At 43.0% G+C, this 17550-nt stretch overlaps 1 protein-coding gene across 1 annotated transcript in view; it reads right to left on the bottom strand.

Annotated features, from left to right (window-relative positions):
• Positions 1-1496: 1496 nt before the first annotated feature.
• ARL6IP6 (ADP ribosylation factor like GTPase 6 interacting protein 6) overlaps positions 1497-17550 on the bottom strand; it is a 32175-nt gene continuing 16121 nt past the window's right edge. The window contains exons 4-5 of the mRNA XM_029072232.1: positions 15781-15913; positions 1497-3660 (exon numbers count right to left, since the gene is read on the bottom strand). Coding sequence (XP_028928065.1) covers positions 3567-3660; positions 15781-15913 — 227 coding nt within the window. The 3' untranslated portion in view covers positions 1497-3566. The remainder of the gene's footprint in view (positions 3661-15780; positions 15914-17550) is intronic.

Below are 17550 nucleotides of genomic sequence, written 5' to 3'. Positions count from 1 at the left end.
AACCACTAAGAGGTACTGCATTGCAATACTAAATATCTAGTATAAAATAACACTTCTTTTGTAAGTTATTTCTGAGGAGTAATGAATAGTTTTTCTAACCATTTGACCCCTGCAGAAATAATGGAAGGAAAACAGTACCTTGTATTTCTCCTACTAATTTTTGAAGGATTTTAAGATTGAACCTTTTCCCTTATCAACACGAGAGGCCAGACTGTCAGCTCATCTTTAGACTATGCTCACTGTGGACAGGGAAGCAGCGTGGCTCAGTTGAAAGAGCACAGGCTTTGGGGTCAGAGGTCATGGGTTCGAATCCCGGCTCAGCCACTTGTCAGCTGTGTGACTGCGGGCAAGTCACTTAACTTCTCGGTGCCTCGGTTACCTCATCTGTAAAATGGGGATTAAGACTGTGAGGCCCACATGGGACAACCTGATTCCCCTGTGTCTACCCCAGCGCTTAGAACAGTGCTTGGCACATAGTAAGCGCTTAACAAATACCAACATTATTATTATTACTAACTCCGGTATGGTACCCTCCCAAGTGCTTAGTACAGTGCTCTGCACACAGTAAGCACTCAGTAAATAGCGTGGACGATGAGGTCTTTCTTATGGTGAAAGCTCCATTACCAGGTCTATGATAAACTATTTGGGGACTACTGAAAGATGCAAAGCCTAAAATGACTACAGAGTGAGGTGGGAGAGATAGTAGCCCCTAGCTAAATACCCCTCTAAGAATTATAGGACATACAGAGCATCTCCTGGTGGGAGGAATTTCAGCTGGAGAGGGATCCTTATCAACATTTTTGACCACCAAGCCATCCAACTCCGGGCCTCTAAGACGCAATGGGGAAGAAAGAGGGAATTCCCTTAGGAAAGAATGCGAATGGCTGCTTTAGGGCCCGGCCATATAATCAATCAATTGTATTTATTAAGCACTTACTGTGTGCAGAGCACTGTAATAAGCACTTGGATATAAGGATGGTGTCCCACTAGGGCAGGAGAAGTGTCCCAGAAAACTGGGGTCTGGTATGCCACGCTAGATACAATTTGGAAATATATCCCCCATCATATATATTTAGATAAAATGTAAAAATACATTATAAACTTTGATGACCTCTAACAGTTGCCATTTTTTCCATAAACGCCCCCACCAAAAAAAAAAAACCCAAAACCCACCAACCTCCTCAAATTATTACACATAGCCTCTATGTTTAAAGACTTCTAGAACTACTGAGTGTTTTCCATTCTGCCTTGTTGGACAGAGTAGCATAATGCTATAAACTCTTCCTAAATTTCTGATACTAAGGAGGAGAAAATCGAGGGTTTAAAACCACTCCCATCTTTTAGAATAGAAGTGAGTCCACAATTCACTTAATGATAAAAGAAATCTGTATGTAAAAGAAGGGCAACAAGGGACAGAACAATCAGTGACAACTCGATTATTATGAAAGTAGAGGCTAACTAACGCCAATTAAAAAAAAACCCACCGGAAACACAGGTAAATATCAAACAGTTTATTATCACTTTCGGCTTCAATCTGTGTTTAAAATAGAAACAACGGTAACGTTAATATGCACGAATGTTCCAAGTTTATAATAAATACCACAAAAGGACTTGAATTAAACATACATACATTTAGAACTGAAGTAGAAATAGGCCATGGCTGAAAATTTACCAATATTAAATACATTTTAAATTATTTTCAACTCCAGTTTTGCTCTCTCCCTTACTTCTATCACAGTGGCTAACATGGCAAGAAGGTAAATATATCCTCTGAGAGAATTTTTCCATTGCAAAAAATCCATTTTTGTACAAATCTGCCCAAACGTAACCTACGGTGACAAGCTATATAGAGTTGTGCTTCGATTCAAAGGTGACGCAGTTGACAGTGAGACTGTATCCACGAATGGGTGTGTGTCCCAGAGGGAGAGTCTTTAGCAAACTTGCCCATTTTTTCCATGACAATGCAGTAGCATGCCTATCCTGGCCCCTTTTCATTCTGGAGATGAGCATCGCTCAGGCACTGCTCGGTTAAGAGGGGAGAGTTACGTCTTATGTCAGGCGGAACTGCTTCAGTCAAAAACCATCCCAGGATAACCAGCACGTGGACCTAGCTATCGCCGCATTTCGGGTTTTTGATATGGTCTTCGCTGCTCCTGCCCTGTCCTAGGTGGCTTTAAGATGTGACAGGGTGGAGATGAAGAGCAATTTCAGACCTGACTCCCCATAGGAAAGGAAGGAGGCTGGGATGGCTACCTGTTGGAACTCCTATCATTTTTGTTTCTTACCTTGGTGCAAAAACAAAACAAAACAGGGTTTCAGAGAGCGATGTTTTGTTTAATAAACCTCCTCATGGTTCCCCCTACTCTAGATTGTAAGTTCTTTGTGGGCAGGGAACAGGTCTACCATCTTTGATATCAATTGCACTCTCCCAAGCACTCAGTACACACTGAGAGCTCAGAAAATGTGATCGATTCTTCTATTCCCAGATGGCGTTGGCCGACGGAGATCAAAAGTGGCAGATCCTTCAAATTTTTCGAGGTGAACCAAAAAATAATGAGGCCGGCTCCTCGGGCAATTAGGATGCGATCTTATATCCAAGCCAAAGGGGTCCAGATGTTCTCATCCACTTGCCACAGAAAGCCCCTGTTCCAAATTCCCATTTCAGGGAGTTAAAAATGAGGTGGTTTTCATTTTTATTGATGACAGTAATGGGGATCTGCAATTCTCTTTCAGACAGATACACATTTTGCCTTGGACAGCCTCAACCTGTGTATGCCGCTTCCCTTTTTTTTGTTCCCGACTCATGTATTAGAAGGAACTCAGGTTCCTTTCACTAGTAAAAATGCACAAAAAAACTTAAGGTCAGACGGTGGGATTAAAAAATGACATTTAAAACACCCAAGCCTTAATAAAAAGTGAGAATATTCAAGTTGAACCAGTTACTAAATTCTGAAATGAATTTTTTGCTTGCAAAACCCTAAATTGGCAGCTATTTAAGAAGAGCACTATTCCAAACACCCTAGAAAGTATGAAAATAGAGTGAAAAAACATTACAGAGAAACAAAACAGTGGAGAAAAACATTTCTATAAATACAGCTCGTGCTCAGTGAGTGAATTTCCTAAGTCATTCTGACTACTGGTCACTTTTCTACCAATTTCATTTAAATTTAAAAACGTAGAAGTAGGAGGTATTGTTTTCTTTGCTAAAATAGTGTGCTGCTGAGAAAACTTTTCCTATTTATGTTACCAGCACTTGCTCAACTAACTGCAACATCACTCCCACATTTAGGGGGTGTCTTTCCAAGTCAGATCTTAAATCCAAATATGAAGATTCAAGAAACGACACTCAGAGAACTACCTACATAATATACACAGACAAGGTTAAACTTCTCAAAACGGCACCTAAGAAAGCAAAAAGAACCCAGAACGCGGCTATAAATCTCAGCCTCTGCAGACCTCGTGGCCCTTAAGCTGAAGAGGGCAGTCTTCAGTGTTATAAAAAGTTGTAGTCGATTATGTGCGTTCTGCAGAAGATGCTTTGGCCGCAGGATTGACCCAGTGTTGATTCACGTGAGGGACCAGGCGACGGTGACAGCGGCCACAATGCCATTCAGGATCGCCATGCTATAGCCCATGTGGAAAGAATGACCGGTCAGTCTCCTGGAGAAAAAGGAATAATCAAACTGTCAGTCCTTGTCCCGTGAACACTACCATTTTCCTTAAAATGTCTAAAACCTGAAAGGAGCTGCCAACACTTGACGGTTAGGTGGCCAGATGTTCAAAGGAACGGTAATGGGATATAGATCTTTTCCCCTCATCGCCTCTAATTTAACATAGCCTGACTGGATAGGAATCCAATCGAGTTACTTCGGTTTCTTGTTATCCATTACTTCTGGGTACTACTGTGTATTTAAATTATGTTTGGACTAACCCTCATCCCTGCTATTTGTCACCCCCGGGGGGGACTGAGAACCCGCTGTTGGGTAGGGATTGTCTCTATTTGTTGCCGACAAACTTTCCAAGAGCTTAGTAAAATGCTCTGCACACTGTAAGCGCTCAATAAATACGACTGAATAAGTAAAAAACCTCGCACCATTCTGGTTTACAGGGATCTTAGACCCAATACTACAGACTTCGATGAGAAAAAAAGAAGATACTGTGGAGAGAGTTGTGGCGGGGTGGGAAGAGAAAGGAAACTACGTTTTAGCTGGTCTGCAGCCGCAGTCTGTGAGCCCTACGTGGGAGAGGGACTCTGTCCAACCTGATTCACTTGTATTTACCTCAGTGCTTAGAATAGTGCTGGACACATGATAGGCACTTAACAAATACCATACTCTCTATTGGCCAATCACATGAATCGAGCGGAATTCCTTCCATGATTTTTAAGGTTCTGTACTAGGTCCACGGTGTCTCTGCGGGTCGAAGACGACTAGATGGCCTAAGACAAGACTAGGTGGAAGAAACGGCATTGCTTTTTTTCTTTTTATTATAGACTACTCAAGGTCAGGGTCCATGGCTTGCTCACTCAAGGTAACTTCCCCAGGGGCCGGTGCAGTGCTTCGCATAAAAACCCGTGCTTAATACATTTTTCAGATAACTGGTGACGGTCATACCTGGGCAGTTTAACACTCTAATGGGGGATGCAAAACAAATACAAAGTCCACAAACACAAAACACTAGTGACAGCTACACAGAATGTAGAAAAGGATAACCGAGAATGGAAATGTAGACAGAAAAATGACCAAGTGCCAAGGAGTTTCTAAACTGTAAACTTGTTGAGGGCAGGGATCTTGTGTACCGACTCTGGCATCCTGTACTTTCCCAAGCGCTAAGAACAGTGTTCTGCACACAGACAGCACTTGATAAACATCACTGATTGAATTTCCGGAGGTGACGAGTCAAAAATATGACTCTGGGAGAAAGGGATATTTCGTCCTGACAGGAAACGTTAAGATCCCGACTTGGAAGAAAACACTCTCTTGCTAAAAACTCCTGAAAGTATGTGGGGAGATTACGGGGTGGTAATAGCAGTAGGAGACCAAGACAAGAAGAAAAAGCTTTAGAAAAGACTTTAAGTTATCGGGACTCCTATTTTACATTTCTTTTTCATCAGCTTTCTCATCATCACTATCAAAACCATCAATTAGGCAAATACTGACATGCAGTGTTGAACCGAATGAATTAAATTTGATTCCTGATCTCTAGGAATTAGCAATATAAATCAGATCAAAGGAACCCAAATATCTACATGAAGGATATAGTCTCCCCTTAAGGGCCAGGGACAGTGTCTAATTCTCATCTGGGCATTTTTTTTTCCAAAATCTTAATACAGTGCTCTGACATTTAATAGACAAATAAAGAATTTCTATCACGTTCACTAAACTGTAGGCATCAGACTGAACTACTGAACTTGTTCCAGATTAGAATGAGGAGAAAGACTCAGGGTACTCAATAACTCTTTGCTGATTAACTGATTAGAGAACAGGCACAAGAAGACCAGGGTGCTTGAGCTGAGAGGGTTTTGGCTTCAGAGTTTTGGGTGCTTGCGAAGCTGCTTTAAAGCAAAGAAGAAAAATGATCTATGGACCGTTGCTGGATATAGAAAAGTCTGTCGGACACAAAATATCTCTTCTTGATGTTTAATAAGCAAAGCTACATCGTCGTTTAACGGTGAGCAATGTCAAACTTGGGCAGGTGGAACTCATTTTCATCTTATCCAACTTTAGTGAGCTTCAAAACTAGGATCATGAGTAGGACAGTTTACCTGGTCTTATGAACAAAAGTTAAGGACATTAAAGAACCACAAATACGGACGTGGATGAATACTCCTCCTAAAACCTCCTATCCACTCCCCACCCCCATCATCTCTTGAGAAGCGGCGTGGCTTAGTGGAAAGAGCGTGGGCTTGGGAGTCAGAGGTCTTGGGTTCTAATCCCGGCTCTGCCACTTGTCCGCTGTGTGACCCTGGGCAAGTCGCTTAACTTCTCTGTCCCTCGGTTACCTCGTCTATCAAATGGAGATTAAGACTGTGAGCCTCACATGGGACATCCTCATTACCCTGAATCTCCCCCAGTGCTTAGAACAGTGCTTGGCACATAGTAAGCACTAAACAAATACCATAATCATCATCATCTACTTCCCCTAATGATCTGGGCACATACTTCCATTAACAAAACTGAAACTATCAGGTGCGCTATCCCTAAGATCTTCCCCGCTCCTCTTCAAATCCCCACGCTTCCACTCTCCTTATATTTCCTCCAGTAACTCAAGGTGAAATCTTTAGCCTCCTCTCTAAATCTGCTCTACCTGTGCTTCTGACCCCATCCCTTCATACCTTCTGAAAGCACTCACCCCCTTCCTTCTTCCCTCCAACTAGACTTGCCTCCAAAGTGACTTCAACTGTTCACTTTCCAACAGCTTCTTCCCCACTGCTTTCAGACATGTTTATGGATCACAGTAAGTGCTCAATAAATACGACTGAATTCCCAACTTAAAAAGAAAAAACAAAAACCACCCATGACTCCATGGCTCCCTCCAGTTTATCGCCCCATCTCCCTTATAACATTTTCCTCCAAACTTCTTTCCCTTAAACCATTTTCTCCAAACTCCATACATGCCAGACCACCACTCTGTCCACATCATAGCACTATTAAGGTCACATCTCTTCCAAGAGGCCTTCCCCGATTAAGCCCTTCCCCCCCAGCTCGCTCTCCCTTCCAAGTGCATAGATGAAAATGGATCTGTGACCTATGGACATTTGATATTCTTCCCACCCCCTACATCCCACCCCTTATGTACATATCTTTAAATTACACATTATCAATTACTTATTTATTCATATCGATGTCTGTCTCCCCGGGAACGTGTCCGCTAATTCTGTTGCAGTGTTCTCTTCTGAGCAATTACTACAATGCTCTGCACTTAGTAAGCGCTTGATTGAATGACCGATACCACTGAAGCCACTGAATGTACATGTTTGGTATAATCGGAATGTAGAATAAATATTCTGTGTTTCCTATTATTTATAAGAAATAATCTAAGCCTCAAAAAGCTAACGCATACCCAAAGTGCTGAAAGTAGAACTGACACCAAATAAGCTCTTTGGGAACTAAAAACTTCACATGTTCAGGATGATGGTTTAATACCTTGCATTCACCCCTTTATATCTTGTACTTAATGTGATTCTCATCCTAACTTTTTAAAGCACAGTACTGATTCACAAACTTGCCCTAAAAAGAAACATTTCATATGACTAGATCGATCTCACTAAAGACATAAAATATAAACTCAAACAAGGTTACTGTGACGATCAATTACTCGATGCCTATTACACCTTATTGTAACCAGAATATAATCCGTTCTATACTATAAGGTGGTCGTGGGCAGGGAACATGTCCACCAAATGGTATACTGTACTTTCTCAAGTGCTTAGTACAGTGCCCTGTACACAATATGAGCTCAATAAATACCACTTATTGACTGATACGCTGCAATCACTTTTAGGGAATGGGTAGCAAACATTTCAGATTGCTGAAATTTCTTTCATTGTAATATTATTAGATTGTTTTATGACTACATTTACAGCTTAAGCTATGATCCCATAAATAGAACATCTGATCACGCACAAGATAATTATGGCTTAGATCCCCGACTTTTTATCTAATACACTTGGGTGAAAGGATCTAAAAAGGGACTCAGACCTTGGTGGGTGCATATTTTGGGTAAATGGAACTACTTGATCACATTTTCCACCGTCATTTTCCGCTGGATTATCCTCCTTTTTAAGGCGCATTTAATTTTAAACGTTTCTCTGCTCTCCAGATTTAACCACTTTACCTCAACTTTCACTTCATACTGATACTAAGCCATGCCCGGATATCTACATTCTTTATTCCTGATTCAACTTGCCCAGAAGGGAAAGAGACCTTATACTTAGTATCTCTTCTATCCCTCTTCGGGTGCTCCATCTGTCTCTCCTCTCTGCTTCAATCATTCTGGATTCTTAATTCTCTCAGCTAAATATCCATGTGTGAGGAGCTGTAACTTTCTACCTTGGCAATACCGCCCACATAAGTATCTTGAACTTATTCTCGGTGAAATCCTTGCCCGTGACTTTATCTCCTCACATTCTGAGTATTTCCCATCTCCCAAGCTACAGGTGTTTGCACTTTTTCACCCTCGCTTTGCCCCTTCATCCCTGTTACTGTAGGGCAGCCCAGGTTCCTGCTTATCGCAGGGCTCAGTTTCTAACTGCTGTCTCTATTTTCGTCTTTCTAATAGTGCAGTTGTGGTTTCTCTCCCCTCAAACTGACCTTTCCTTCCCCCTTCTTCCTTCTTTCTATGCGAGGCCTAGCGGCAAGAGCAGGGGCTTGAGAGTCAGAGGACGTGGGTCCTAAACCCGGCTCTGCCACTTGTCTGCTGTGTGACCTTGGGCAAGGCACTTAACTTCTCTGTGCCTCAGTTACCTCACCTGTAAAATGGGGAAGAAGACTGTGAACCCCCCGTGGGACATCCTGATTACCTTGTGAACAGTGCTTGGCACAGAGTAGGCACCTAACAAATACCATCACTTTGATTCTGAAACTACTGGTTCCTGCTTTGTGGCTTAGAGTTCACCCTGCTTTACAATCTTCTTCTTGAGTTCTTTGTCAGAGTTCCTCTATTTCCATATCTTAACTGAAATGATTTTCTTGCTACAGTTAATACTTCTCCCTACGCTGCTAGGAGAATTCTGTGACAACTTTTCCAAATAAAGGTGCATTAATTTAGTGGGGTCTAGACAATCTGTAAGGAGGTTGAATAAAAAAGAAAAATCAGTGAAGTGTTGATAAATCTTTCATTTATTAGCTCACCGTCTTTAAGCATTCTTAGAACAGAATAACCCTTTATTGACCTTTTCATTACTTCTGTAAAAATTACTTGCCATTTTACTCAGCTCATACCCTCATATATTAGGTGAAGAGGAGAAAATATTTATTTAATTTAGCAAAACAATACTCTCAATTTTTAGGTTCTTGGTCTAAGGCTTCAGAGGAAGGTAGAACAATTTGATTCTGCGTCTGCATTTTTATTTGGTTTTATCCACTAGAAGGAACAAAGCTTAAAATTTCATTAACAAATGCTGTACGGCAGCAATGCATAAATAACAGCAAGAGGAAACGACCCTATTAAACACAAGACGGTTTGGAAAAGAGTGAAAATTTCATTACGAATCTCATACTGTAAAGAAAGAAATGCAATTGGTTTGGGGCTACAACAATACACTCAAAACTAATTTGATTTTGGTGTGATATTACCTACAAGTGTGAAGAAATAGACAATTGCAGTCTATTAACTCAGACTGCAAACATGAACCAAAAAAACCCGCAGCGTGGTCTAATGGTTAGACCGTGGAAGTCGGAAGGACCTGGGTTCTAACCCCAGCTCTCCACTTGTCTGCTGTGTGACCTTGGGCAAATCACTTCACTTTTCTGGGCCTCAGTTTCCTCATCTGTAAAATGCGGGTTGAGACCGTGAGCCCGTGCCCTATCCACTGCGCCCCGCTGTTTCGATGCTGGCTTGATGTGAGCGGAGGAGCCCGGCAGCAGCGTAGGAAAGGTCCTAATTTTGGTTTCTCACCGGCCACGAGATAAGAGTGGAATTACAATATTATACGTGCCCTGGTATTAACACAAAATTATGTGTTATTCGCAGCTTATGTTCACAGGTGCCGGAATCACCAAGAAAGGGCTGCGAACAGGGCCTGTTCATTGTGGCGAAAGGCCCGTCATTCACTCTGTCGAGTCCGCTATCCAAGGCCCTTCGGGGCCTCTTCACGCGTTTCCCCGGACATCAGTGTTCCCCCCGCAACAGCCCCAAAACGTCTACGCCTCCCCTCCCCCTAATCCCCACCCTCCAAGTCACTGCTGAGTAGGACGGGCAAATGGGAAAGCCAATTTCCCTACCTACACAGCTACACAAAAGCAAAGAGACAGGAGGCCTATTTCGTATATTTCCTAAAAACGCTGCACCACCCCCATCGTCATTATATTTCCATTCAAAATAATGGGGTCCAATTTTTCTGTGAATGAGGGATGACTTAACCCTTTAGTACTGGAAGCCACACTTTCTCAATAGGGACAGTGAAGGTTCTAGAACTGATGGCTCCAAAGAATCGCTCGGCGCTGGTTAATGCCAGGTTCGCGATGCTCCGTTACCACCGCCAAGATCTCTATCTACCCCCTTCTTTTATCAGCGGCTTTCTCTTTCCTCCTGCAATTAGCCATCTGACATCTGTTTCATTAGTCCATAGTAATAAAGAATCTGCTTTCACCACAAGGCAGATCTCCAAAAGCTCTATAAAAAGAGGAGTAGACACAATGCACTGAACTCGCTGTCAGATAGTGTGCTCTGGAAGAGAAACTTCTAATTTACATATTAAAATAGCCACTTTTCTGGCACCGTAGTGGGATTTATGCTGGCCCTCAGTCAAGGGCCAATCATGCCCTTCTTTCTATTCTGCTTGAATTTACAGTCGACCCTCCGGGAGAGAAAAACCAAGAGTCCGATCTTTAAAACAGTCTACGGGAAATAAATGTGAGGCAGAGAAGGGGAGGGGGCGGTTTCGAGGAGTCAACAGACAGCGACTGCAATGACTGTCGTGGCAAAACCGGCTCCCTTCGGTTTGATTTTTCCACCGTTCCTCATCCGAGAAGGGATGACAGCTCAGGGCACTTGGGACAAAAGAGCAAAGGCGCAGAACGGCACGGAGGTGGCGATCCGCATTCTCCGGCTTCTCGACCGGAGTGGCGATACCCACGGATTCCCAATCTAATTCTACGGACCTCATTTTGCTCAGGTCATCGGGGTGAAGACGTGACACGCTACAGGTTTTGCGGGAACTCGACAGGACAGACTGAAAAATGAAATGGTGTGCTCGTTTTGTTTTCATCGGCACATTTCCTGTCATACGGGGCTTATATAACTAGCAGGACCCTGCTGCGCGCGTGTGGGTACCGTATCACCAAAGAAATGGAAGATCCAGGTTTGGGAAAATTACCTTGCCACCACGGCTCACGGTGTTTTACCGACACCGCTGTCGACACTGCACCGATTATTTTCGTTTGCTTAAAAAGTTGCTCGTTAAGGGGACTAATGAAAAATGTCTTTTCCCCTCAGGAGAGCTGCTTACTGCCTGACATTCAAATGTTCTTTTTTTGCCACAGAAGCTTGCTAGATAAATCAACATGACAACATCTCTTTGAGCAGAAAACCTTGAACAGCTGATTGAGCAGATACATCTTCTAGGGTTGGGTTCATTACTTATTTTTCCTTAGGGAACAGGTCCTGAAGGTAAACAGCCTATCGCCACGTACACGACTGCAATGGATACACAGATAACAAGTATGACAAAAAGGGACAGTGCATTCCAAAATCATACCAAGGAAAAGATGTCCTATTTTGCTTTCTAATGGGAATCTCTCTCTACACAGATCAAAGCTTTAACTTGCTAGCTAGCCTAAATTAGATTAATGCATTGGTTAGAAGAGTCATTTGCAAAGGTTCCTTTCGGCACAGAGCTATTTCCACCTTAATCTTTATTTGGTGAACTATTACCCTCTCTGTCCTCTCAAGCCCCACAACCTGCATAGCCTTTGGTTCCTGTTGAGGAATAGCATCTAGCACCATCAATACCGTCATCAACAAGTATTTACTGAGCACGTGTCAGCATCAAGCGCTTAGTACAGTGCCCTGCACACGGTAAGCGCTCAATAAATACGATTGATTGAATGCTGAATAATGGGAGTGATTGGATATTAATTAGACTTCTGCCCTCTGGAAACTAACAAGGTTTTCCAGGGACCCTAATTAGAAATCTGCTTGGATGACATACTTTGTTTTGCTTTTTGTTTATTTGCTGCTCCTAGGTGTAAACAGCAAGGTGGCCGAGTAGATAAAGCAAGGGCCTGGGAGTCAGAAGGCCCTGGGTTCTAATCCCAGCTCCGCCACTTGTCTGCTGTGTCAACTTGGGCATGTCACTTCACTTCTCTCTGTTCGGTGATCTCATCTGGGAATTAAGAATGTGAGCCCTTATGTGGGACATGGATTGGATCCAACCTTACATGATGATGATGATGTTGGTATTTGTTAAGCGCTTACTATGTGCACAGCACTTTTCTAAGCGCTGGGGTAGACACAAGGGAATCAGGTTGTCCCACGTGGGGCTCACAGTCTTAATCCCCATTTTACAGATGAGGGAACTGAGGCACAGAGAAGTGAAGTGACTTGCCCACAGTCACACAGCTCTACCCCAGCACATACAGTACAGTGCCTGGCACATAGTAAGCACATACAAATACCACTGAAAAAAAATAGCTCTTCCTGGTTAAAACTGCATTCTACCAAAGTAGAGGTGGCCTTTCTGCCTGACCAATTATTCCCAGGGCATTAAGTTTGGTTTGCATCAGCATGGCGTAATGGATAGAGGATAGAGCACAGGCCTGGGAGTCAGAAGATCATGGGTTCTAATTCCGGTTCCACCACTTGTCTGCTGAGTGACCTTCGGCAAGTCACCTCACTTCTCTGTGTCACAGTTAACTCATCTGTAAAGTGGGGATTGAGACTGTGAACCCCACGTAGGACAGGGACTGTGCCCAACCCAATTTGCTTGTAGCTACCCAGCGCTTAAAACAATGTCTGGCACATAGTAAGCACTTAACAAATACCATAATTTATTATTATTATTATTTGATTCAGGGAGCTAGAGGCAGAGGATTTTTTTGTGTGTGGGCCAATAGCTTCTCCTCAGATTTTATCAAGCCATTTATCCTTGAGCACCTGTGAGCCCATTTTATAAAAAAAAAACCTCACGTGTTCTGGTATGGATGAATTAACCTTTACCTAACTTCTCCTTTTACAGTAATTCTGTCCTTCAGATATAGGCTGAATTTCTGCTTAAAGGCCCCGAAGAACATATGACAAATGCTCAGAGTGAAACAATGGGTTGTTCTGCATTAAGAGACACAGAAAAGATTTTCAAATACGGATAGTTCAACGGGGTGCGTAAACAATTCTGTTTCCAATTTTGTGGAGAAAAATGGAAGCTGATTGTAAGAAAAAAAAGGCTAAAGAGTAGAGAAGCTGTTTTCTTATACAAGTACTCACCCTACTGGCCATCTTTTGGGATATACAGCTTTTCTGACATTTCTGTAGAAATTGAATATTTCTCCCATAGACGGCAGGTGGAGGGTGTTCACTACCTAATGGAGATTTCACCTGCTTTGAAAACCTTTAAGAATACATTATTTTGCGGACCCCGCTCTCTGAAGTCTATAGTCATTTTCAAATTAAGGCCCCCTTCGTATCCAGTAACGATGAACAGGTAAGGGACCAGGGTTAAAACCACTTCATTTGGAAAAGCAATTCAAAATGCACGTCTTAATATCTGCCCGTGTCTCTAAAGCTGAAATTCAACCCTGTATGTCATTCCTTAATTTGTATTAGAAATTTGGATCCACGGGGGGGGGGGGGGGGGGGGCGGTGTTGCCATTTAACCAGTGAATTCAGAATACACGAGATTCAAACGTAGGTTTCACCTGCTCCCCGCTAACAGGATGAACGGGAAGAAAATTACTCCAACTCTGTGTGGAAACACAAAAACTAAAATGCATAAGCAGCATAGAAATGCCATCATGCAAATACCTGGGACCTTTACTCCACTACTAATAATAGCATTATTGTGATATCTGTGAAGCGTGACTGAGAAAATAAACTAGCAGGCTAGTTTTATGGAATTGGTATTTTCCTTGCTTTCCAACACCTCTGAATTTGTAGTGAAAGTATTTCCCGTAGGAAGCTAGAACACACCATCATCTGCTCCGGACCTTATCTTCAGGCCACAGACCAGGCAAGTAGAAATGCATTCATTTTGAACGTGGTAAAATGGCTTGCGCCTAAGCAACTGCCTGGATGCTTTGAAGCCACGGCTTAGGAAGCAGAACGGGTAAAATCCAGGCTCTGGCTTGTATGATGTGCTCATCCCCAAGTACAAAGTGTTGTAGAAGGCGGGTTACGAGCCTTCAACTAATTTCTCAGCAAACTTCTGGGGACTTGACTTGGGGACTCTCTAAAGTAAGAAATGAAAGAAAACATAAAAAACCCCACCAAATAACTGAGTTGAGGAAAACAATGTACAGGGCTACGGGGTCCAGGCTGGACTGGGGTGATGGGGGAGGTTGTTTGGGCTTGGGGAGGAGAGGGGAAGGGAGAGAGAAGAGCAGCAGGCAAACACCTCCCTTTTAAAAAAATATTTAAAACGGTGTTGGCTGGGATAGGGGGAGACCAAATGGGAGTCACGGAGAAAAAGGAAAAAATCTTTTAAAGGCCACGGTAGAGGTGGGGGGGGGGGGGGGGGAAGAGAGAGACGTTTAAAGGGGGCAAAGGCTACTCGATCCCCTCCCAGAGAGGGCAGTAAGGGACGACAGTTTGTTTCGGCTAAAGTAAATGTCAGCCACTCTATCATGGGACTCCTATCTGATCATGTAACTAGATTATGCACATTAAGGATAAATATTAAATAAAAAGTTCTCATCGTCTGTTTGGATGATACAAGTGCATGAAACTTGAGAGAAGGCACAGAACACACCCGGAAAAGTGCTCGTGGTTCTGTTCCCATTGACCGCCCCTTCCAGCCCCAGGGCACGTATGCTCATATCTGTAATTTATTTATTATGTAATAATAAATACACATGCATACTATAATATAAGCTCATTGTGGGCAGAGAATGTGATTGTTTAGAGTTATACTGTACTCTACCACGCGCATAGTACAGTGCTCTGCACACAGTGAGCGCTCAATAAATACGACTGAATGAACGAATCCGCGTTCCCAGGAGCCGGCCTAGAATTTATCTTTGGAATGGATGTGAACAGGGTCGGTTTTGGTAAGAGTGGTGTCAGCCCTGTCCGCGCCAAAGCCCGTAAGACGAAGCCAGCCGCCACGCGGACATTAGGTGCTGACCCCGGCTGTCCATCACCCACCCATTATGATGAGAAACGTTGTGCCCTAGCGCAGTGATTTAGTATCATCACATTACTGAGGATTAAACCTTTTCAAAAAGCACAAATATTCATCTGCTACTGGTCTCCTGGAGAAGAAGCGTGGCCTAGTGGAAAGAACATGGGCCTGGGAGTCGGAGGATCAGGGTTCCAATCCCAGCTCCGCCACTCACCCGCTGTGTGGTCTTGGGCAAGTCGCTTCACTTCTCTGTGCCTCGGTTCTCTCATCTGCCCAACGCAAAACCCGTTCTCCCTCCGACTTAAGACTGTGAGCCCCATGTGGGACCTGATGATCTGGTATCTACCCCAGCTCTTACAACAGGGCATAGCACACTAAGTGCTTAAATACCACGATTATCATCTTTAAATATTGATGCCCGCCCCTCATAAATACCCTATGTCTGACAATAGGATTCCATGGAAAATTGGTGAATTCCATTTGTACGGTCACAATCAGTACCACTTCTCTCTGCAGACCACGTCTGAGAGAACCATTCAACACTCATGGAAGGTTACGCTATTTTCATTCTCTTGAAGTTAAGCTCGAGGAAGCCACGGCAGATTTTATTTAATTCCCCCCACCCACCTCTACCATGGCCTTTAAAATTTAACTTCTAAATGTGGGGGTAAATGACCGGGTCCCCAACTCATTAGGAGTACACATATTCAAGTTCCTATCTAATTTTGGATTTTTCCCCTCTGGGTTTTGGGGGAAGAGGGAGCAGCGAGGCAGAAAATACTTACTTGAATCGTGCCGGTGAAAGAGGAGTGGGAGGAAACATGCCCGGTTCAAAAGAATCAAAATAAGTCACTGTCCATGAAAAGCTGCAACATGAGAATCCTGCCGTCAATGATATGACAAGTAGAGTCCAGAACCCTAAAGAGAGAGAGGGAGACAGACACCAAAAACAAACATAAAAAACCTATCGGTGGTAATAAAGCAATCTGTAGCATTTTACAGAAAAAATTTGGAATTCTGAAAGCGACCAAAAGGATGCTTTTTTAGTCCTTTGGAGTACAGGTCCCAGACTAGAACCCATTCACCAAACCTCATGCAGAAGCACATATCTACCCAAGCGCTTACAACAGTGTTTGACACACAGTAAGTGCTTAACCAATATCATAAAAAGCCTAAAACATTACATATATCCAAGAAGTTAAATGATTAAATAAAAATATGCAGTAAAAGCGGATATCGAGAAGCAGCAGAGCCTGTGAAAAGAGAAGACGGACCCGGGAGTCAGAAGACCTGGGTTCTAATCCTGGCTCTGCCAACTGCTTGCTCTGTGATCTTGATCAAGTGATTTAACTTTTCTTTAACTCTGTGCCTCAGTTTCCTTAACGGTAAAATGGGGATTAAATCCTACTCTCTCTAATTTAAGATGGTGAGCCCCATAAAGGACAGGAACTGTGTTCAATCTGATTGAATTGTATCCACCCCAGAGTTTAGACCAGTGCTTGATACAGAGTAAATGCTTAACAAAAATAATAACAAAAATAACAGTAATAAAAATAAATGCAGCTTTTTAACAGTATTAAGCACTTGCTATGTACCAGGCACTGTACTATATACCAGGGTAAATACAAGCTAATCAGCTAAGCAGTTTAGTTTAGTGGATATAGCATGGGCTCAGGAGTCAGAAGGACCTAGGTTCTAATCCCAGCTAGGCCACTTGTCTAATGTGTGACCTTGGGCAAGTTACAACTTCCCTGTGCCTCAGTGACCGCATCTGTAAAATAGGGATAAAGACCGTGAGCCCTATGTGGGGTACGGACTGGTGCAACCTTGATGATCTTCCATCCGCCCCAATGCTTAATTCAGTTCCTGGCACCTAATAATAGCACCAGATTGCTATGTAACATAATAATATCAATAATATTAATAATATAATAATGATATTATATGTAATAGATATATAATAATAGCATGGAACTCAAATAAGTCCCTGCTAGTAAAATATTTGTGGTAAATGGATGGGCACACCCCAGATTCAAACTGGGTGACTTTTGAACACAGGGAATAGCAACAGCAACTGGTTCAACAACAATTTTAAATTGCTTGGGGCTAACTTTAGCTTTTACCCGCTAGACCGATTAAATCCAGATTTGATCCATTTTCAGGTTCACGTCGATGGGACTTGCTCTACTGTAGTCAAACCGCGAGCCCACGATTACATCTGTGGTGTTTTAAAACCCGTGAGATTGAACTGAGGAAACTTCTCCAAGGTGTAGATTCGAATAATGTGGACGGCCTTTGGGTATCGAGGAGAGGCACAAGCAACACTTGAAACAGTGAATGGAGGTTTAGGGTAAAGGGCGCTGAAAGGAATGGCGGATGGGGGCTCGTAACTGAAATAACTGAAACGGTACCCCAGAGATCATTTGGTTTGGTCTTCTGCCCCAGCCAGGAGAACCAGACAAACAGATGATGGTATATTCTTTCCGAAAGTCCTCCCCAGACCTTCCGCGGCCTTCTCTGGTAACTTATTCCAGTGCTTTATCACTCTTTACCTA

The sequence above is a fragment of the Ornithorhynchus anatinus genome, chromosome 9 (genome assembly GCF_004115215.2).
Source record: "Ornithorhynchus anatinus isolate Pmale09 chromosome 9, mOrnAna1.pri.v4, whole genome shotgun sequence".
Classification (NCBI taxonomy): domain Eukaryota; kingdom Metazoa; phylum Chordata; class Mammalia; order Monotremata; family Ornithorhynchidae; genus Ornithorhynchus; species Ornithorhynchus anatinus.
This window is presented reverse-complemented; position numbering and strand designations above follow the sequence as displayed.